This window comes from Gobio gobio, assembly GCF_949357685.1.
Source record: "Gobio gobio genome assembly, chromosome: 14".
Taxonomy (NCBI): Eukaryota; Metazoa; Chordata; class Actinopteri; order Cypriniformes; family Gobionidae; genus Gobio; species Gobio gobio.
In genome coordinates this window covers 16869855-16892892 of record NC_137107.1, presented here as the reverse complement: position 1 = coordinate 16892892, position 23038 = coordinate 16869855, and the positions used below count along the sequence as shown (strand labels likewise).

At 40.7% G+C, this 23038-nt stretch overlaps 1 protein-coding gene across 2 annotated transcripts in view; it reads left to right on the top strand.

Annotated features, from left to right (window-relative positions):
• grk6 (G protein-coupled receptor kinase 6) overlaps positions 1–23038 on the top strand; it is a 73501-nt gene that overhangs the window by 44650 nt on the left and 5813 nt on the right. For both annotated transcript variants that reach the window (XR_013817938.1, XM_079835345.1), the window contains exons 4-15: positions 1722–1799; positions 2376–2476; positions 3994–4086; positions 4661–4724; positions 6583–6723; positions 7287–7477; positions 7564–7601; positions 9535–9624; positions 9712–9920; positions 11763–11900; positions 12497–12634; positions 15066–15200. Coding sequence is in view for 1 of the 2 variants with exons in the window: in XM_079835345.1 (XP_079691471.1) it covers positions 1722–1799; positions 2376–2476; positions 3994–4086; positions 4661–4724; positions 6583–6723; positions 7287–7477; positions 7564–7601; positions 9535–9624; positions 9712–9920; positions 11763–11900; positions 12497–12634; positions 15066–15200 (1416 nt within the window). In the remaining variant the exon portion in view is untranslated. The remainder of the gene's footprint in view (positions 1–1721; positions 1800–2375; positions 2477–3993; positions 4087–4660; positions 4725–6582; positions 6724–7286; positions 7478–7563; positions 7602–9534; positions 9625–9711; positions 9921–11762; positions 11901–12496; positions 12635–15065; positions 15201–23038) is intronic.

Here is a 23038-nt window from a genome sequence, read left to right as displayed (position 1 = left end):
ACAGAGAGTACCAGACCCTCCACTAAGAATTTACAACTACTGATTTGAGATCAGTTCTGCCCTCCAAAATCCTGCGTTAATAGGGCAGATCTTCTCTTCTTAAATATTTTGACGTGCCGTTTCAGATATGGAATGCAGACTACTACTCTGCTACAACATAATGATCACAACATGCTTATCGTCTTATGCGTACATGTGCACGCCCACATGAAAAACTTGCTAGTGTTTGCATCACCTTTAAAGACCTTGATGCTCAGTAGAGAAACTCTATTTGTGGTGTTCTGTAAATAAACAAATCTAAAACCAGATTGTAAACATTTTCTGAAACAAATGGGAGCAGCGCATGTCCGTGCAAAAGTTACATGTAGGACATTATCAAGACAAGTGAATGATTTTAGAAATGTCCCCTCATACACAGAAGATTACACTGTGATGTAATATTTGTGATTATAGTGAAAAATCATGTTGTTTTGCCAGTGATTTACTTTGGTGTTACTTTAGTTAAAACTAATTTTGATGGGTCAAAATTGTATTCTTCAGATGTATTCTTCAGTATTCATCATGATGATTTTGGAAATAGACTTGTTATATTTATTTGTACTTTATTTTAATTAACTATTTATTTGGAATATGTATTATATTTATTTGGAATTAGTGCTGTCAAATCGATTAATCACATCCAAAAATTTTGGTTTGTGTTTACATAATATACGTGTGTGTACTGTGTATAATTATTGTGTATATTTGAGTACACACACATACATACATGTATATATTTAAGAAATATTTGCGTGTATATACTGTATACACATTTATATAATTTATATTATATATAAATATTTGTATATAAATATAAAAAAAATCTTAAATATACATTCAAACCTAATTGTATTCAGACACCTTCAACATTTTCTCACATTATCACAGTTTATTTATAGTTTAGAAAATGGTAATAAAATATGACAAGAACTCAAGAGTTAAACTGTGTCAGAACAAATTCATCCTGATAATGTCAGATAACTTTGATAGAAAGGTATGTCATGGATTACAATCAACCAATCAGCTGTCAGCTGTTACATTTAAGTACACAATTAGATGATACCAAATTAGGTCGACCAATGACCAAGCAATGCTTCATTTTGTTCAGTCTGAGGTGTAAAAGGTATCATATGTCACAGTTTACTTTATTTTGCTATTAACTATAATGTCCTGCACCCACTAGTAAAAAAATTATATCTGGTGTATAAATCAATTTTGGTTTGACTGTATACATGCATGTGTGTGTATTTATATAATAATTATACACAGTACACACATATATATTTTGTAAACACAAACTTTTATTTTGGATGCAATTAAATAAACTATTAAATTATATATTATATATATTTAATATAGTTAATAATAAAGTTATTTTCATATAAATAACTGTATTTTACAGCTTTTCTTAGGTTTACAAATTTTAAAGGTACTATATTGGCTCTTTTGTTTTGCTTTTTGTTTTGGGTTTTTTTTCTGTTTTGGGTTTTACCTTGGATTTTGTTTCACGTTTTGTTTGTGTTTTTAAATCTATGCCTCTGTAAACTAAAAAATTTAACTGAACTGAAATTTAACCGGCAAAATGGTGATGATGATGTAAAATCACCATAAGTGTTTAAATAATGAAGAATGTAGATATCAAAAAAAAAAAAAAAAAATCTAATGTTTCTCCATAATTTTAGGTGGAGTATGAAGTAGCGCCAGATGAGAAGAGGAAGGAATGTGGACAGGAACTCCTTGACACGTACCTCAACACAAAGGTACAGGGAAGAGCTAAATCAGTCTGTTATATTAGTGTGTGTTGCAAATATATTTATTTAATGTATGGTGTGTATCATGATTTCAGTGTTTTTTTAATTATTATTTGAAAGCGTAAAGCATGCTGGTGCAACGTATCACTAGAAAGTGGCGTAAGCGTTTTGAACTGTGAGAGGCGTTACACTTTCTCACTTTTTAAATTTTACTTTATAAAGTTTCAAATATGGATATTTTTCTTACAAAACCCCATCGATTCGCTTCCGAAGGCCTTTTACTAACCCCCGGGAGCCGTATGGAGTAAGTTTTATGAAGGATGGGTGAACTTTTTTGAGCTTCTAACTCATTGGCCCCCTTCACTGCCATTATAAAGTTTGGAAGCGTCAGGATATTTATTAATATAACAACGATTGTGTTCATCAGAAAGAAGAAAGCCATATACACCTAGGATGGCTTGAGGGTAATTTTCATTTTAAAGTGAACTACTCCTTTAAGTCTTTGCTTTGTTTATTGTATAATTCATGAGCATGACTGCATTTATTTTTGTTAAAGGATTCATGTACTAATTCTTCCATTTGCAGTCAGAGGACTACATCCCTGAGGTAACAGAGGAGATGGTGACTAAGTGTGCAGAACGCTTGCAACAGGAGGCATGTAAAGAGCTCTTCATGGAGTGTACCAAGTGAGTCTTTTAGACAGGAAACACTTATTAGCCCATTAGATAGCAGTGGTAGATGCAACTACACCGACACTGTCTGACAAACACATGGCATCTGAGAGACACATTTCTGGGTGAAACGAAATTCTGAGCGTTTTCATGCAAATTAATTCAAATGTATCTTGGCCAATTTTCAACATGTTACAATGTCGGTAGGATATGTAAATGAACAATGTTTACTCGTTCTTCATGTTACCTGGACCTAGAAATTCACGTTTATTTGGCGGACTTTTGACAGCTCCAGTTTTCGTGAAAACAACTACAGATTATACTTTCTCATTTTTGACAGTCAGTTCAACAGAGGGTTATTAATAGAACAGTTATTTTAAGAAAATTGTCTCATACTATGACTACTCTTTAAACAGCATTATGGTAAAAAAATGGCACCGGCTTTCTTTTCTCCCCTCCGTTAAGCCTGTGTTCGTGGTTATCCAGTTTGAAATGTTGACTACAAACACAGTGGTTTTCCAGATTTTCCATCACGGCCTTCTCTCCGTATTTGCGATTCTTTGCAGCCCTGTTCCACTGCCTACAACGCGCTGGATCCTTCGCTGGAAACTGAAAATAACTCTCTCCTGCTAAACGTTTACTCTCTGAATTCTTGCACCCTGGAATACAAGTCAACACCATTATGACTAAAAGTTTGCTAAGAAGTATCTCCTACTAAAGCAAGGCTGTATTTGACCTTGGACATCAACATGCTCAGTGCATTATGGGTGTTGAAGTTTTTTCCAACTGTTAGGAACTCCTCGAAGAAGAGACCAGGACACTTGGATTTAACTTCAGCAGGATTCTTTATTGAGAACACGTGCTGTCTGCAGCAGTGGTCGTCAAGTCTAATTCAAACAGTATAAATCATTGTAATTTATCTACATTTCAGGGGGAGGGGTTACACAGCAGGGGAGGAGACACTATAAACAAAAGAATTCAAATGTTTTATAGGTAAAAGGGACACCCCCCAAACATTCCCTGTGTCATCAGTCCTAATTCAGTTAGCATAACAGTGTAATTCAAATGTATAGATGCTAATCCAATCAGCCAAACGATATTGTGCTTTGAGCTTGTTATGCTAAATGGTCAGGAAGTGCATAAAGACAAAAGACTTAATGTCTCAAACACTTAAACTGCCTGACTTGATCTCCTTAGAATATCATCGTTTACCTCAAAATGTAAAACACAATGTATATAATGTTTTCAGTGATATACTATTACATTGGAACCTAGATATAACAATTTATAAATTTGTAATCTCACAGTACCTATTTGGCAAAAGGGAAGACAACAACCTTTTTTATCTGATTTCTCTAGTCAGGTAGCACTGATTTTTTTAAAACATCACCTTTCTATTGCATAGTCAGCTAAGCTTTATTGAAAGTCTATTTGCCAGCGGTGAAGTACCCCTTTAATCGAATCAGGATGCGCGAATGAGATTGTGTTTTCACTGTGTAGTCTAGTAACTTTCTCTCAATGTTCTCTTGTAGACTGATCCATGACTACCTGAGCGTGGCCCCCTTCGCAGACTACCTCGATAGTATGTACTACAGTCGCTTCTTACAGTGGAAATGGCTTGAGAGGTATAAACCACACCAACAACAACTTTTCAGTTTTGTTTATAATGTATGAATTTTCTCTAGTTCTGATGTTAAATTAGAGAAATTATATGTAGCTAAGAAGTTTTTCTTCACCGCCAAGTAGAGTCTAATTATTCCTTTGGGTGCCATGATTTATTTATGAAGCTAAGCTTATACAAACCAGATGTGAACTCTGAACTTGCTATTTATTTACTTTTAGTCATAAAAATGTCCTCTGACTGAAAGTCTAAGCCAGGCCTGGACTGTTCCCATCCAGACATTTTGCAGAGAAGAATATGATATGCCGGAACTTTCACTGTCATGTACACATTAAGAGACACTAGCACTACCATTTATCTACACTAGCCATTTATTGAATACGAAAAAAAGTCTTAATCAGATTAAAGTCATGCGTTTTAACATTGTGCGTCAGTGTCTCTTGAGAGCCTCAAGCTTCTTGTGAAGGCAACAGGACGTTATTTTACTGTCAAAGTATGTTATAATTAAATAAGACAGGGTCATGTTCGTTCTTCTGAAATGTAACTTTTGTTTATTATTCTCTTCCTCTCCTTGACAGACAGCCAGTCACAAAAAACACATTCCGTCAGTATAGGGTTTTGGGAAAGGGAGGCTTTGGTGAGGTGAGTCTGAAATTATTAAACGTCGCTTTGTTTATGGCAGAAACATATCGGGGTGTTATTAGTTATTATCTGGAATGCCACTAAATCAAATGCTATCTGTTCATTCCAAGGTTCATAAGGCTAATATGCCATTTTTGTTACACTATCAGACATAAATCCTTTAGATTATCATACATACTGCCAATCAATGTTGGCAGATATAGAGAAAGCAAGTCTCCAATTCTGATTTCCCTACCAGATAGCTAATCACATTGAGTCTTTTTATTGCCCTTTAAATAATGAGAATTGCAACAAAAACTTTTAGAAAATTATAATTTTGAGGGGGAAACCTGCTTAATCCTGTAAAGTCTTAAATTTGAAATAATAGTCAGAAAAAAAATTGTTTTTATTATTATTGAACTTTATTGAACCTCTGCAAAATATTTTAAAAAATCTATAAAAAAATGTTAAAAGAAAAAAAAAAGATGATATAAACAGTATATGTATATATATATATATATATATATATATATATATATATATATATATATATATATATATATATATATATATATATATATATATATATATATATATATATATATATATATATATATATATATATATATATATATATATATATATATATATATATATATTAGGGCTGTCAAAAGATTAATCGCGATTAATCGCATCCAAAATAAAAGTTTGTGTTTACATAATATATGTGTGTGTCTACTCTGTTAATTATTATTTATATATGAATACACACACATTCATGTATATATTTAAGAAATATTTGCATGTATATACTGTATATACATTTATATAATCTATAATATATATAAATATAAATGTTTTATATATAAAATTAATATTTTTTTCTTAAATATATACATGCTTGTGTGTGTATTTATAGATAAATAATAATTAACAGAGTACACACACATATATTATGTAAACAAAAACTTTTATTTTGGATGCGATTAATCGCGATTCATCTTTTGACAGCCCTAAAAAAAAAATTGTCTTTCTTTTTTTATCATATTTGATACCTTAGACTTTTATGGCTCATATAGTATGATATAGGAGAATTTGAAGCTCATACTAAATTGTATTCAGATGCCCAAACTGAGCAAAAATATGCAATTTGGTGCAGTTGCTGATATTTATATGGCCAAAAAATAAGATGAAATTCTGATCTTTATTATAGTATAGCAGACTACTTAAATAAAATGCATATAAATATCACTTGTCAATCTATATCTCTTAATAATGTCTTAGTAAGATGGTATTTAAATTCTTAGATTCATGATACTTTTTCTTAAAATGATGTAAATTAGGGAAACTGAATTTGCTTCAGTCCAATAAGTGTTAATCTTGAAATATTACTAACAATGTAAAATTTGTTCTTCCATTTACTTTATAAAATTCAGTAAAAAAATAGCAAAAAGACACGTGTACCATGACCTGAAGGGGGCGTTTTTAGAATTATACTTATAGCCTGTTACTTGCTTAAATCTGATTTTTCCCGTTTTGATCATGTTGATAATTTAGAGGCCTTAGGAATTTGCATATCAAATAGGATACAGTAGGCTTTATAGGGTTAACATTTGAGTACATTTGAGATTCACCCTCTTAGTGCATTCCAAAAACAATGACCAAACTGATCAAAAATCACTTTACATATATATCCCTCTATCCCCCAAAATAGCATGAAATATCTCTTTGTACATTGGTTAGTACAAATTTGCTCATTGTGTTTTTGCTCTTAAACCTCATCATTAACATAATGCACATAAAAGAGTATTTCATGTAACAAAGTTACAAATAAATGGGCCTCTCAATTCTCCCACTGTGGGTTTTTTTTGCACCCAAGGTCTGTGCATGCCAGGTGCGGGCCACAGGGAAGATGTACGCCTGCAAAAAGCTGGAGAAGAAACGCATCAAAAAGAGGAAAGGCGAGTCCATGGCCCTGAACGAGAAGCAGATTCTGGAGAAAGTCAACAGTCGGTTTGTTGTAAGTATCTGTAGTGCTTGTTTCGCCACGTCTTAAATGCGGCTTGTGTTTATGAGCGTCACCTTATTCTTCCATCTCCTCTGTTAACCATGTTTTCTACAAAATAAATACATAAAGTCGCTTTAGTTCCGAATTATGTTTTTGGGCTGATTAGCTCCCAGATGCCTGGCTTTTGTGTGAAATCACATCTCTGAGTGCTCATTCTGAATCTTCAAATTTAGGCATGAAGTTCTAATGTAGAAACATTTTGGTTTTACTATTCAGTGTTTACACTCAGAATCTTACATTTTATGAAACGTTGAATTAAGATGATTCTCAGCTGTTTTTCAAAACCTTAACGTCTAATGGTAACCCCTAGTTTAATGAAATGATAACTTTGTATTTGGGGTTTGTGTATCCAAAGGCCTGACCTCGAGCACGCTATTTTGAGTTGTTTTGTTTGGCTATTATTCTCAGGATTCTCTCGTAATTTCTTCCTACATTTTTAGAAACTTTCCCACGCTGGCTGTATCAAACATGGAAGTTGTGTAAATGATGTGATGTAATTCTGTTTTCCCATGGAGGTGAGTCTCGCGTACGCTTATGAGACGAAAGACGCCCTGTGTTTGGTGCTGACGCTGATGAACGGAGGGGACCTGAAGTTCCATATCTACCACATGGGAGATGCAGGTTTTGATGAGAAGAGAGCTGTGTTTTATGCTGCTGAGATCTGCTGCGGGTTAGAGGACCTCCATCGGGAGAGGATAGTATACAGGTGAAAAGATTCAGACTGAATTTTGGTTTACAATGGATTGTTATTGATTGTTGATTGACCTGCTTTCTTTGTTCACCTTCTATCAGGGATTTGAAGCCAGAAAATATACTATTGGACGATCATGGTAAGTTAGCAACTGATGTTTTCTTTGTGATTTGCTAAGCAAATTCAGTAGTTGGTGTACCGTTATGGTAATTTGTATGACAATTGTAAAACAAACTTCTTGAAGAAAAACAGTGCCACATGGAACATCACATTCCAAACTGTAGCACTTATGTTTGCCACAAGAGGGAGTACAGTGTATAATATTGTTTTTGAGCCATACAATTTATGAATTACATGACATGCTGCAGGGGTCCCACACTCATGGAAAACCTGAAAATATCAGGGAATTTCAATAATAGTTTTATCAGTCCTAAAAAACAAATAAATAAATCTATTATATAATATACAGTATGGTTCAAGGGTTATTTTAAGTTGTTCTTTTGAGCTGTTCTTTATATTCATCAAGGAATCCTGGGAAAAAAGTGTATCACAGTTTCCACAAAAGTATTAACTGTTTTCAACATTGATAATAATAACAAATATGACTTCAGCACCAAATCAGCATATTAGAACGATTTCTGAAGGATCATGTGACACTGAAAACTGAAGTAATGGCTGCTGAAAATTCAGCTTTGCCATCACAGGAATAAATGAGTCAAAACACTATGACTACCTGCCTAATAAGCAGTTGGTCCTCCACGTACTGCTTAAAACACACAAACCGCCGAGGCATGGACTCTACAACACCCCGGAAGGTGTCCGGTGGTATCTTGCACCAGGACATTAGCTGGAGCTGCCATTGATTAAAATGTGTTGGTCCAGCACATCCAGATGTTCAATTGGATTGAGATCTGGGTAATTTGGAGGCCAGGGCAACACCTTGAACTCTTCATCATGTTCCTCAAAGCATTCCTTTAAAGGCCACTTTCACCAGAGAACACCATTGTCATGAAGGGGTGTACCTGGTCTGCAACAACGTTTAGTTAGGTAACATGTCAAATTTACGTCCACATGAATGGCAGGACCCAGGTTTTCCCAGCTGAACCTTGCCCAGAGCATCACACTGAGAATTTTGACTTGTGATGCAGCCTGAGTCATAATCACACAGTGTTCGTTCATTCGTTGGCCAGAGGAGAACTGCCTTCGTTGCCCTCGTGCATCAATGAGCATTGGGCACCCAACACCCTGTTGCCGGGTTGGCGGTTTGTCCCTTCTCAGACCACTGTTGGTAAATTCTCACCCCTGCTGACCAAGCCGTTTCAGAGATACTCGTATCTAGTCGCCTTGCCATAGCTATTTGCCCTTGTCAAAGTGGCTCAGATCTTCATTCCTGCTCATTTCTCCTTCATCCCACATGTCGATTACGATAAGTGATTGTTTGCCCACCAACTAGTTTTTACCCAGATCTTAATATGTGGCCTTGTTAGGAGATGATAAATGACATTCGCTTCACCTGTGACTGGTCATAATGTTTTGGCTCAGCAGTGTTATATTGTAATAATATTACACAATATTACTATTTTAATGTATTTTTGATAAAAAAAAATGCAGCCTTGGTGAACATAAGAGACATCTTTCAAAAACTTTAACAATCTTGACCCCAAACTGTTGAACAGTAGTATATATTGTACATTGTTGTACGTATAAATACTAAATTATTTTGTAATATAATACAGCTTTTAAAGTGTTTGTGAGTTTATAATTTGTGAGATCATAATAACACTAAAATCATTACCAAGGTGTCACAAACTAGAGATCCCCATGGGAAAGTCATGGGGAAATCAGATGTGAATTGGTCAAAATGTGAGAATGTGTTTTACTTTGCAATTTATTTTATAATGAGATTTGCTTTGTTTCCATACTTGTAATAAGTTATTAATATTGTAAAACTATATATTGTAAATGCACTAAGCAGGTTTTGAAGATATCTAGTGGCACAAACCACTGACAGACATCATTTAAGCTTGCTTATGAAAGGACTAATGTAACAAAGCTGTGATGTTTCTTCTCAGGTCATATACGTATATCAGACCTTGGCCTGGCTGTGCATGTACCAGATGGTCAGACAATCAAAGGCCGGGTGGGCACTGTGGGGTACATGGGTATGTCTTTGCCTTTATTAACCTCTGAACAATATCACTAGCAGCTAGAGCAATCAGTGTAACCTGCATATATTTGTCTCCCATCAGCCCCAGAGGTCGTGAAGAACGAGCGCTACACATTCAGTCCAGACTGGTGGGCTCTCGGCTGTCTCCTCTACGAGATGATCGAGGGCCAGTCACCCTTTCAGCAGCGAAAGAAAAAAATCAAGCGAGAGGAAGTGGAGCGGCTAGTCAAAGAGGTGGAGGAAGAATATTCCAGCAAGTTCTCAGAGGATGCCAAATCACTCTGTAAAATGGTTAGTATCCAGTTAAATATTAATTATCCAATCCGGGGATGCACCGATACCACTCTTTCCAGAATGAGTCCTATATCAATATTTTTGGTACTCACCGATAACAATACCTGTAATTTTTAAAAATATTGGGTCGAGAAACCAAAAGGATATGAATCATTATATTCAGTGTTGTATCTGTCCCTAATCCAATCCAATTATTAATTATTACTAATGTTATGTCAATTTAGTAATCGGAATAATAGCAATTAAACGCATATATCCACACAAGAAAATCCATATATTAAAGACGCTCTGTCAAGTTTACTTTCACCCAAAAATGAAAATTCTGTCATCATTTTTTCCCCCTCATATCATTCTAAACCTGTAAGACTTTCTTCTGTGGAAAATAAAATAAGATATTTTGAAGAATGAAAATAGTTTTGGTTCCCATTGACTTGCGTTGTACTTTTTGTCCATACAGTGGAAGTTAATGGGAACCAAAACTGTTTGGTTTGTTTTATGACAACATGAGGGCGAGTAAATGATGATGACAGAATTTTCATATCACTTTAAGGAAAGATCTATATACAGTAGCAAGAAAAAGTATGTGAATCTCTTGCAGAATCTGTGAAAATGTGAATAATTTTAGCAAAATAAGAGAGATCTGCATGTTCTTTTTTATTTAGTACTGTCCTGAATAAGATATTTTTTATAAAAATGTTTTCATATTGTCCACAAGACAAAAAAACTGCTGAATTTATTAAAATGACCCTGTTCAGTTTATGAACCATTGATTCCTTATACTGTGTGTCGTTCCTTGGATGATCCACAGCTGTTTTATTTTTTTGTGATGGTTGTTCTTGAGTCACTTGTCCTGAGCAGTTAAACTGACCAATGTTCTTCAGAAAAATCCCCAAAATTCCACAATTATTCAGCATCTTGTGCATATTTGAACCCTCTCCAGCACTGACTGTATGATTTTGTGGTGAAAACCTTTTTAATTTGAAGATCAAGGTAAATTGTACTTAATTTGACTTCCGGGAAACATGCAAGTATCTTCTGCTGCTTCCGAAGTGCACTACTAAATGAAAAAAAAAAAAAAAGATATTTTAACAAAAGAATAAAATTTCGTACATCCTGTTCAAAAGTTTTCACCCATGGCTCTTAATGCGTCATGTTTGCTTCTGGAGCATCAGTGAATCTTTGAACCTTTTTTAATAGTTGTGTTTGAGTCCCTTAATTGTCCTCAATGTGAAAAGATGGGTCTCAAAATCATACAGTCCCTGCTGGAGAGGGTTAAAATATGCGAAAGATGCTGGAAAACTGAAGAACGTGCAGGACCTGGAGGATTTTTCTGATGAACGTTGGTCAGTTTAACTGCTCAAGACAAACAAGAGACTCAAGAACAACCATCACAAAACAAAAAAACAGCCGTGGATCATCCAGGGAACGACACACAGTATTGAGAATCAATGGTTCATAAACTCTTGAACGGGGTAATTTTAATAAATTCAGCTATTTTTTATATTGTGGACTTTGTGAACATCTTTTTATGTAAAATATCTTATTCAGGCCAGTACTAAATAAAAAATAACATGCATGTTGTATGATCTCTCTTATTTTGTTCAAATTATTCACATTTTCACAGATTCTGCAAGTGGTTCACATACTTTTTCTTGCAACTGTAGTTGGTATTTGATGTTGTTGTAAGCAGCTTAATTGTATATTTTAAATTATTTAACTGTGTATTTTCAATAAATGAATTTGTTTTGCTATAATTATAGCCTATGATGTTCTAACAGTTCAGAAAAGTGGGCATGTCAGTGAAGAATGATATATATTTTTTCATTGTTTTTTGCTTAGCTGCTAGCCAAAGACCCTTGTGAGAGGCTTGGCTGTCAGGGGGGCGGAGCCTCAGAGGTGAAAGCCTACCCTATTTTCCGTTCCATCAACTTCAAGCGGCTTGCAGCAGGCATGCTCGAAGCGCCCTTTATTCCAGATGTAAGTATTTTCTGAGACTGTTAAACTATTATTGTCGATATCATTCATAACAACTAATGTTATTACTATTACTCTTTCATATTTAATTAATTCGTTGTGATTCTTCTTTATTGAACATATAAGTAAAATACAGTGAAGGAAAAAAAATATATATATATATATACATTTATAAATATACATACGTGCATATATATAATACAATTAAAATAACAAATAAATAAGAACATAGACTTCACCCAAAATTTTTAATTCCACCATTTTTGTTTTTAAATAATCATCCTCATGTTGTTCCAAATCCATTTGAATTTCTTTTTTGGCTTGGGACATTTTGAATAATGTACCAGTCGCTCTTTTCCCTGCATTTGCAATGAATGGGAATTGGAGCTTTCAAGCTTCACAAAAGCACCATGAAATTATCATAAAAGTAGTCCATATTACTTTTTTTATTATATTATTATTCATACAACAGCTTTGGAGAAAGAAAAGAACAAAATTTAAATCACATCAGAGTGTTTCTTGCTAATGATTTGTTCATAAAATGAGACATCACTTCTTCAATGCACAGGTGTGTATTATGATATGTTTCTATGTTTCAGCCTCAGGCCATCTACTGTAAGGATGTGTTGGACATCGAGCAGTTCTCCACAGTGAAGGGGGTGGAGCTGGAGCCCAAAGACGACTCCTTTTACTGCAAAGTATCCACTGGAAGTGTTCCCATCCCCTGGCAAAATGAGGTCAGGTCACTACCCAGAATAACCTCAATAAATGTTTTACTCTGAACCCTGATTGCTGGTTTATGACCAGCATGCGATAAAAAGGAAATTAACGTTGACTTTGGTAATGTGTACAAACAGAAGTCTGTGATATTGTCTCTTGAGAATAAACAGAGAATAAAGGCATGTGATGATGCCATTATGAAACTGACTTGATGAAATAAACAGGGACGTGTAAAACAGCATATTGTAAAGTTTTATGTTATGACAGCTTTCATTTTATAACCTTAATTGTTTCCAAATTTTTATTCAGAATCAATATCAAGTAGGGATGCTCATTTCGGTTAATTTTCCCGACCGACAACCGCTGCTCATTATCCTAATATGAACCGTTAACTGATAAGATTATAATATTGAACTGGCATTAAATAAAAATACAATTGACAAGTGTCTGTGACCCGGGTTTATTTTACCATGCAAACAGCTGCATACATAACAGCTCAACAACAACGGAACCTGGATTCACATTATCAAATTTCCACGGACCTGCAGCGTTTCTGACAACAGAGAAAAAATAATAAAATAATAGTAATAAAAAGCTTACAATAAATAGGCCTACACTACATATTTTTCACTTAAATAATTAACTTATTAAGATGAAAACGAAAATGCACTGAATCCGTTTGAAGCTTTGAAGAACCGGAATAGTTTTTTTCTGTCAGACTGTTTTTTTTTTCCTTCTGACTAAGTTTTTTTTTTCCGTCAAATAAAAATAGCAGGCCTACCTCAATCCACACCTTGAATGTTTTTTTTTTTTTTTTTTAAGTAGCCTAACATGAATGCGTGATGTGGGGTTAGTCTGGAGCGCAGCCTGTTGACAGTTAACACCCTCTCAGATGGCACTGATGCCCCGGGAATACAGAGATAACGCCTTGTTAGAGTGGCCAGCCTCAGGAAGCGCCTTTCATTTGCTTTTCACACCAGTCAGGAGCTTGTACTACTGCTGTATTTTAATACCGTGTAGCATATTTTGCAAGTAACTTCGTCGCCCTTTCTGTCTAAATGGGCCCACACAGTAGGCCTACTTCTTTTCCATTGCTTCATTTTGCAAAATATGTCTCTTTAGGCACGTGTGGTTGCACGTGTTGACGTGCCCCGTGAGTTAACAAATACAGCATATGTTTCTTTAACCATGCAGCAAACAAAACAAAAATACCTTTTAATTAATAATCTCTTTAATAACTATTTAGTAATCTGTTATTTTTATATTTAATATTTATATACTTAGCTTTTGTTCATATTTTGAATAAGCTTTTATTTGTATATTTTTGGGAACACTTTACAACAAGGTTACATTTGTTGACATTTGCTAACTACATGAACTCAAGGTGCGTTCACGCCATGTCACATTGCCCGTAATTACGAGATTTCAATTGTAAAAAGCATTCACGTCCTCGTAGAGCTCGTAATTACAACTTGCAAGCTGGGAATTTTTTCATAGAGCTCCTACTTGTACCACCTGACCGCTGCAGATTCATTTGGGCGTGGATAGTGTGCATTTATGCATTAATGTTAACTAATGGGACCCTAAATGTAAAGTGTTACCAGAGTTTTAATGAATTTTTATTTCAATTTCAGCTTTATTTCACTTAGTAATTTTAATACTTAACATTTTAGTTAGTTTCCAAGGCATTATTTTAATTTTAATGTAAGTTTTTTTTTAGCTAATATGTATATTTTATATTAGTATTATTTATATACTATTATAATTACAGTTTGAATTACCAGGTTTCATTTTTATATTTTCAGTTAAAAAAAAGTTGTAATGTTGTTTTTTGTTGTGTTTTTTTTACAAATATTTCTAAATTTTAATTTAGAAATATTTAATTTAATAGTTTGAATTTTATTTCAACATGAATGAATAATGAATAAAATAATAATAATAAAAATAAATAAAAACTCTTTTAAGAGGGTTTTGAACTCGGTGTATGAAATTAACATCCACGGCTAGAAAAAAAGTGTAATTGGACTTTTGTCTCAAACACTTTAGTTACTGAGATATTAGTCTGAAAACTTGGAAACACTTCAGGAGTTTAGAAGTCGTCATCCTATTGGTTGAATTCTCCATGATGTCCAGGAGACGTGTGTGTCGTGTTCTTAAACGGTCGGCTGGAAACAAAGTCGTTGTGACGCCAAACCCCCTCATGGACGAAGAACGCCGTTGTGTTTACAACTGTGAAAATGAGTGCATATCATGATCATCTAAAAGCTGTATTTTCTAAATTTTATTTGAAATACGTCCAAGAGTTTTACACGCTGGACATTGACTTCTGAAGGTCTGGCTACACGAGACTATTGCGATTATACTGCGATGTGACAACAAGCCCCAGTTTTCCCTATATTAGTTTGATTTTAATTCCTGTGCGTTTTGTCATTTCATTGATCCATTCAGATGATAGAGACGGAGTGCTTTAAAGAACTCAACATCTTGAACTTGGATGGCACTGTGCCCCCTGACCTGGACTGGAGAGGTCAACCCTCGCCCCCACCCAAACAGGGCTTACTGCAGAGACTCTTCGGCCGGCAGGTGAGATTTCCTCACATTCTTCTATTATGTATATGCATTGTTTTTTCTCCAAGACATTATCGCTTGTTCCATTAGTGAATGAGGTTCTCAGCCAAAGTGTATCTTAAACGTTTTGTGTCTTGTATTATGTTAGATACTGAAATCGAATACGCGTTTGCATGCGATTCTTGCCATGTAATAAAATATTGGTGTGCAGGTTTTCTTCCCTGTCTTTTTGCTGTATAATTAGTCTATAAGTATATAAGTATTCATGTAATATAGACAGATTACACATGTATAACTTTATAGAGCCTGTTGCCTTTTATTCTCAGTTTTATTTAGCTCTCTTTAATCGATATTCAAAGTAAATATAAAAGCATGTTATATTTTTTGGCACACATGTATTTTAGACTAAATGCAGCTTGTTGCTGTGAACATAGAGATGCACCGATTTTAAATGTTCTTGGCCATTTCCGATTTCCTATTAAATTTTTTTATTTCTTTTAAGCATGACCTGCCAATACTGATTTTAGCTGCTTCCGGTTTTCTTTATAAGAACTTTAATTGACAGCATATATAAACAAAAACGTCCGGTTACGTATGTAACCCTCGTTCCCTGAGGAGGGAACGGAGACGTACGTTAGTGACTAACGAATGGGGGTTTCGCTTAGAAGCCAATCATCTTCATCGTATTCAACAGCGCCCAATGGCAGTGCCAATGCCATGGGCATGCGGAATTTGCATGCGTAACTCCGCCCCACCTCGTGGGTATATAAGGAAGTACGCTGCGAACATCGCATTATGTTACTGCTGCAGGAGCCAAGACTGAACTCCTCGCGTTCCAGGCAGCACAGCTGACGTGGCTAAGGAAACGTACGTCTCCGTTCCCTCCTCAGGGAACGAGGGTTACATACGTAACCGGACGTTCCCTTTCGTTCAGTCACTACGACGTACGTTAGTGACTAACGAATGGGGGAACCTGTAAAACAGCGCCACTCAGCTGTCATCCAGTGCCCTGCGTAAGTGTGAGATCCCGCCACTTAAGGCCCTAGGACTCCCACTTATCACAGGATTACCAAGGTACACTGGGAAGCATATCCCAGTGAGGGAATGCCAAGGTGCCTACCGTAGGGAGGACTTAGAGAATACACATATGACCCGCTGAGGGTTGCATATGGAAGATCTCTAGGGTACCAGCCGAAGGTGGATTTTTAACCCTAGGGGTGGCAGGGACTTGCCAAGGGAAAGACACCTGCTCACTGAGGAGGCTTACGGTGGGAATACTCGTGTGGGGGTCGCCAGAGGGGAACCATGCACACGGAGCACCTGGCCGGACATGAGGGTCTGGGCTCGAAGGGGCAGACTGAACTGATGTCGGCGTCGACAGTGCTGGAGGAGCTCAGGGCTCTCGGGGAGCTCACCTGAGGAAAATATCGCACGTATCCAGTCATGGGAGTGGAATGGCGAGCAAGCGAAGACACCTGAGCGTGGTCCATTACCGGCCCCTCGGGGGGGCGAGTACAAAGTCGGACACTGGCTCCACTCGGAGATTGTAGAATCTGGCGAATGTGTTGGGTGTCGCCCAGCCTGCAGCTCTGCAGATGTCTGTTAGCGAGGCGCCATGCGCTAGAGCCCAAGAGGAGGCCACACTCCGGGTGGAGTGTGCCCTCACACCAAGGGGACATGGTCGACCTTGCTGCTGGTAAGCCAAAACAATGGTGTCCACCACCCAGTGAGACAACCTCTGCTTTGAGAGAGCACTTCCCTTCCGCTCTCCACCATAACAGACAAAGAGCTGGTCTGAGGTCCTGAAACACTGCGTCATGTCTACGTAGGCGCGGAGAGCGCGTACTGGACAGAGCAATGCCAAGGCTGGGTCTGCCTCCTCCAAAGGCAGCGCTTGCAGGTTCACCACCTGATCTCGGAACGGAGTGGTAGGAACCTTGGGCACATATCCGGGCCGGGGTCTCAGGATCACGTGAGAGTTAGCCGGCCCGAACTCAAGGCACGCTTCGTCAACCGAAAATGCTTGCAGGTCCCCGACCCTCTTAAGCGAGGCCAATGCGGTCAGCAGAGCCGTCTTCATAGACAAGAACTTAATCTCGGCCGACCGCAAAGGCTCAAAGGGAGGCCTCTGCAGAGCACTTAAGACTACTGAGAGGTCCCAAGAGGGAACGAGAGGAGAGCGAGGAGGATTCAGTCTCCTCGCTCCCCTCAGGAACCTGATGACCAGGTCGTGCTGACTTACCTTTTTGTCTCCCAGGAGATCGTGGTAGGCAGATATTGCGGCCACGTACACTTTCAGGGTGGAGGGAGACAGCCTTCGCTCCACCCCCTCCTGGAGAAACGATAGCACGGACCCGATCGGGCATTTCCAGGGGTCTTCTTGGCGGGAAGAGCACCATGTGACGAAGAGGTTCCACTTCAACGCGTAGAGACGTCGTGTAGACTCAGCTCTAGCGGAAGTGATGGTAGCGACCACCGCAGGTGGAAGGCTACTCAAACCTGCCGTGTCCCGTCCAGAAGCCACACGTGGAGCTTCCAGAACGCTGGACGCGGGTGCCAAAAGGTGCCCCGTCTCTGAGTCAGAAGGTCTGGTCTCAGAGGGATAGGCCAGGGAGGGGCTGTCGCAAGGAGTAAGAGTTCTGGGAACCAGGTCTGGCCGTGCCAAAGCGGGGCGACCAAGACGACCTGCTCCTTGTCCTCCCTGATCTTGCACAGTACCCGTGCAAGAAGGCTCACTGGGGGAAACGCATACTTGCGTAGCCCGGACGGCCAGCTGTGCGCCAGTGCATCCGTGCCGAGGGTGCCCTCGGTCAGGGAATAATACAGGGAGCAATGGGAAGAGTCCTGGGAGGCAAACAGATCTACCTGTGCGTCGCCGAACCGTTCCCATATCAGCTGGATCGTCTGGGGGTGGAGTCTCCACTCTCCGGGGAGAGGCTGAAACCGTGACAGCTCGTCGGCTGCACAGTTCAGGTCTCCAGGGATGTGGACAGCACGAAGGGACCTCAGGCGCTTCTGACTCCACAAAACGAGATGGCGGGCGAGTTGAGACATACGGTGGGAGCGTAGACCGCCCTGGTGGTTGATGTACGCTACTACGGCCGTGTTGTCTGTCCTGACTAGCACATGTTGACCCTTCAGCAACGCTCGGAAGCGGTGCAGGGCGAACCGTACAGCCAGTAACTCGAGGCAATTGACATGCAGAAGGCGCTGGGGTCCTGTCCAGGAGCCCGCGGCTGCTTGTCCATTGCACATGGCACCCCAGCCCGTGGATGATGCATCTGTTGTCACAACAATATGCCTGGAAGCTCGTTCTAAGGACACTCCGGTCCGTAGAAACTTGAGGTTCGACCACGGGGTGAGTGTCTGTAAGCAGGCCCGAGTCACTAGTACCCGGAGCGTGCCAGACCGCCATGCCCATCTCGGGACTCGATCGCGTAGCCAGTGCTGAAGCGGTCTCATATGAAGCAATCCGAGCGGCGTTACCGCGGCTGCAGATGCCATATGCCCCAGGAGCCTCTGAAAATGTTGCAGTGGAACCGCACTCTGGCCCTCGACTTGTCGAAGGGCAGTCAGCAGAGACTGCGCGCGCTCGCTCGAAAGCTGCGCGCACATGGCGACCGAGTCGATATCCATACCGAGAAAAGAGATCCTCTGCGCGGGGCAAAGTTTGCTCTTCTCCCAGTTGACCCGAAGGCCCAGACGGACTAGGTGATGGAGCACCAGATCTCTGTGTCCGCAAACCTGCTCTCGAGAGGGACCCAGTATGAGCCAGTCGTCGAGGTAGTTCAGGATGCGGACCCCGTGCTGCCGAAGGGGCGCAAGGGCTGCCTCGGCAATCTTCGTAAAGACGCGAGGGGACAGAGATAGCCCGAATGGTAGAACTGCGTACTGATATGCCCGCCCCTCGAAAGCAAACCGTAGGAACGGTCTGTGTCGAGGCAAAATGGAGACATGGAAGTAGGCGTCCTTCAGGTCGATCGCTGCAAACCAATCGTGTGGACGAACGCATTCGAAAAGGCGTTTCGCTGTCAACATCTTGAACGGAAACCGGTGAAGGTAACGGTTCAGGATGCGCAGGTCCAGGATTGGCCGTAGCCCACCGGTCTTTTTGGGTACAATGAAGTACGGGCTGTAAAACCCGCAATTCATCTCGGCTGGAGGGACAGGTTCGATCGCACCCTTCGCCAGTAGGGTGGCAATCTCCGCTCGCATGACGGGGGCGTTGGCCCCGATCATGGTGGAACGGACTCCCTGGAAGCAGGGAGGAACCCGTGCGAACTGAATCGCATAGCCGCGCCTGACGGTCCGCTCGACCCAGCGGGACAGCCCTGGAAGCTGAAGCCAGACATCCAGAAACTGCACCAGCGGGGTCATACGGTGTACAGACGTACCCGGTGTGGGCTTGCAGCGATGCAGCGTCACCGGCCCGGACATGGGAGGCTGTGGGGCGTCCCGGTGCGGGGGCACGGTTGACAGCTGCGTCCTGACAGAGGAGACCAGGGAAGGACCAGCGTTCCACTGGGGTCTGCTCTGCCAGGAGGCTGGCGACAGAGTGGGATGCGAGTGGCGGGACCCGTGGGTGGCGCGCACCGTCATCACCGGACTCTGTGGGCTCAGGGATGGGAGTGTTAATTCTTTCTTTGACCAACATAGGGTGCTGCTGACCCGGGGGCCAGCAGCTGAACAAAGGATTCTCCCCCGGCCCTCCACCGGGGGAAGGAGTGGTCCTGCTACCATCTCCTCGAAAGATTTTCCCATCCCTGAGCCGTCCGTCTCAGGAGCGCCGCTTGGCCTGGCGTTTAGCGGGGCGCGGGGCGGCCTGAGGGGACTTGGACGCCTTCCTACGGCTTCCTCCGCGACCCGGCCCGGGTGAAGGCTGCTGCTTGGACCGGGTGGGAGGGGCGGGAGCCTTAGGAGGGCGTCCTCGGCGTGGAGCAGACTGAGTTGACTGCGCCGGCGGCGGGGTGGAGGCAGCAGCTGGCCGCCGGGGCAGTACGTGCTTAATAGCCTCAGTCTGCTTCTGGGCGATTGAGAACTGTTGGGCGAAGTCCTCAACCGCCCCGCCGAAGAGGCTGGCCTGGGATATGGGGGCATCGAGGAACCGGGTTCGCTCGGTGTCCCGCATATCGGCCAGGTTCAGCCACAGGTGACGCTCCTGGACCACATTTGTGGACATCACTTGACCCAGGGAGCGTGCGGTCACCTTCGTCGCCCGGAGAGCGAGGTCGGTGGCGGCACGCAGCTCATTTAAGAGCCCCGGATCAACTCCACCCTCGTGCATGTCCTTGAGGATCCTGGCCTGGTAGACCTGGAGGATCGCCATGGCATGCAGCGAAGCGGCAGCCTGCCCCGCGGCTCTGTGCGATTTCGACACCAAGGTTGATGTGAATCGACAGGCTTTGGAGGGGTGCTTAGGATCACCACGCCAGGTTGAAGCGCTCTGAGGACACAGTTGCATCGCAACAGAACGTTCAACTGGAGGGACCCCAGTGTACCCTTTAGCTGCCGCCCCATCGAGGACGGAGAAGGCGGAGGAAGTCACCGAACGGTCACGGGAAGACAACGGGGACTTCCAGGACCGCGTGAGTTCCTCATGCAGCTCGGGAAAGAAAGGTATTGAGGGCAAGGACTGACGGGTGTCAGCGCGAGCCCCCAAAAACCAATCGTCGAGCCTTGAGCGTTCGGGACAGGGTGGAGGGTTCCACTCGATCCCTAAACTCGCGGCTGCCCGAGACAACATGGCTGTCAGCTCTGGATCTGACTCGGGCAATGCTGGCACGCCCGAGGGCGGCAGCACAGCCGAGTCATCATCTCCAGAGGACTCGAGCCCACCTTGTGATGCGGTGATCGACATCGCATCCTCCTCTGGAGCGCCAAATGAGATGCGCGGGGGGGCCGGAGCCGGCCCCGCGATCTGCATCTGAACACTCGCGGGTTGCAATGTGCAAGACGGGGGTGTGGCCCGAGGCATGAGCGTCGGGGCTTTGTTCCACACCGTAACCGTCAAGTCACCCTGACCACCAGCCGAAGTACTGGGCCTCTGGGACTCAGTAGATCGGGGTGTGGTAGAGGGGACTCTCACTTCAGTACGAAGGTCATGGAGTCTTGACCGCAACATTGCGATGGTCATGTTCCCGCAGTGAGAACATGACTCATCCGCGAACGCTGTCTGAGCATGCTGAAAGCCCAAACATATCAGACAGTGTTCGTGCCCATCAGAAGAGGAAAGCAACCGACCACACCCAGAAGTACACGGACGAGACATCCTGAAAAGGACGCGTCACGTGTAAGCTCTTTTATGAGAGGAAGCCTCGCAGAGAACGCCGAAGCGCCCAGGGACCACACACCAGCTGTCTAGCGGACCACTGCGCAGATCAGCAGGCAGGCAGTATGATGATCACTGGAACGCGCCGTAACACCAACGCCTCTGGAAAGCTGCTCGTCTCGAAAGCTGTCGATGACTCAGATCAGGCTTGTAGGAGTGAAGAGATCCTCTTGGCTCCAAAGCAGAAACATAATGCGATGTTCGCAGCGTACTTCCTTATATACCCACGAGGTGGGGCGGAGTTACGCATGCAAATTCCGCATGCCCATGGCATTGGCACTGCCATTGGGCGCTGTTGAATACGATGAAGATGATTGGCTTCTAAGCGAAACCCCCATTCGTTAGTCACTAACGTACGTCGTAGTGACTGAACGAAAGGGAATCTACTTTTCTTTAACGCAAAATTTTATTTTAATAAAAAAACACAAGTAAAAAGTCACTAATAAAATAAGAACAAATAAATAAATTTCAAACAACAGCAAATAATTGAAATAAAATAAAGAGAGATTTTTCGGGTAGGTCTAACAGTAGGATAGTATTCAAGAAATACTACAGAAATTAAAGTGGGAACACTTTTAATACAGTAAGGTTTTAAAAGGTTAACTACATTAGTTCAAATGAACTGATAATGAACTGCACTTCTACAGCATTTATTAATCTTTGGTAATGTTAATTTCAACATGTACTAATACATTATTAAAACCAAAAGTTGTATTTGCTAACATTAGTTAATGCACTGTGAACCAACATGAACAAACCATGAACAGCTGGATTTTTATTAACTAACGTTAACAAAGATTAACTAATGCTGAACAGAGGTTTTGTTCATGGTTAGTTCATGTTAACTAATGCAACCTTATTGTAAAGTGTTACCCAATTATTTTACATTTGATTACAGTTTCTGTACCCAGTGTTGGGGAAAGTTATTTTGAAAAGTAATGCATTACAATATTGCGTTACTCCCTTAAAAAGTAACTAATTGAGTTACTTGGTTACTTTTTAAGAAAAGTAATGAGTTTTTACTTTTGCGTTACTTTTTCTCACCTGGGCTGGGCTTGTTTTTGTTTTTGTTTATAACAAAGTTATATTTTTGTGCAACGGTAAAGACCTCTTCATACCAAAATTGAAATAAGCCCCAGGCGGAGGTAAAAATGCAGATTCCTGCATGAACATTAGAGGGCGCAGCTCTGCTGCCATTCTGGATAATGGTAGAATAGGATGCAGGAGAAAAAAGTTTTACCAATAAAAACAAAAAATCTAGTCATTTTCATCCTCAAAGGTCAGCAGCAAGACATTGGTAAATTACATATAAAGGTAGATTAAATGCATAAAAATGTTATTTAACATTTAATAATTGGAGGTTTGCATTGTACTCTGATTTTGCATTTGACTGATTTTATTCATTTTGAGGAGTACAGAATCTTTATTGTGCAAGTGAGATGAATAAATGCTCACATTTAGTCTAGAACTACAATAACCATCATGTTCACACACACGCCTCTGCACTTATTTTTCTCAACATGGG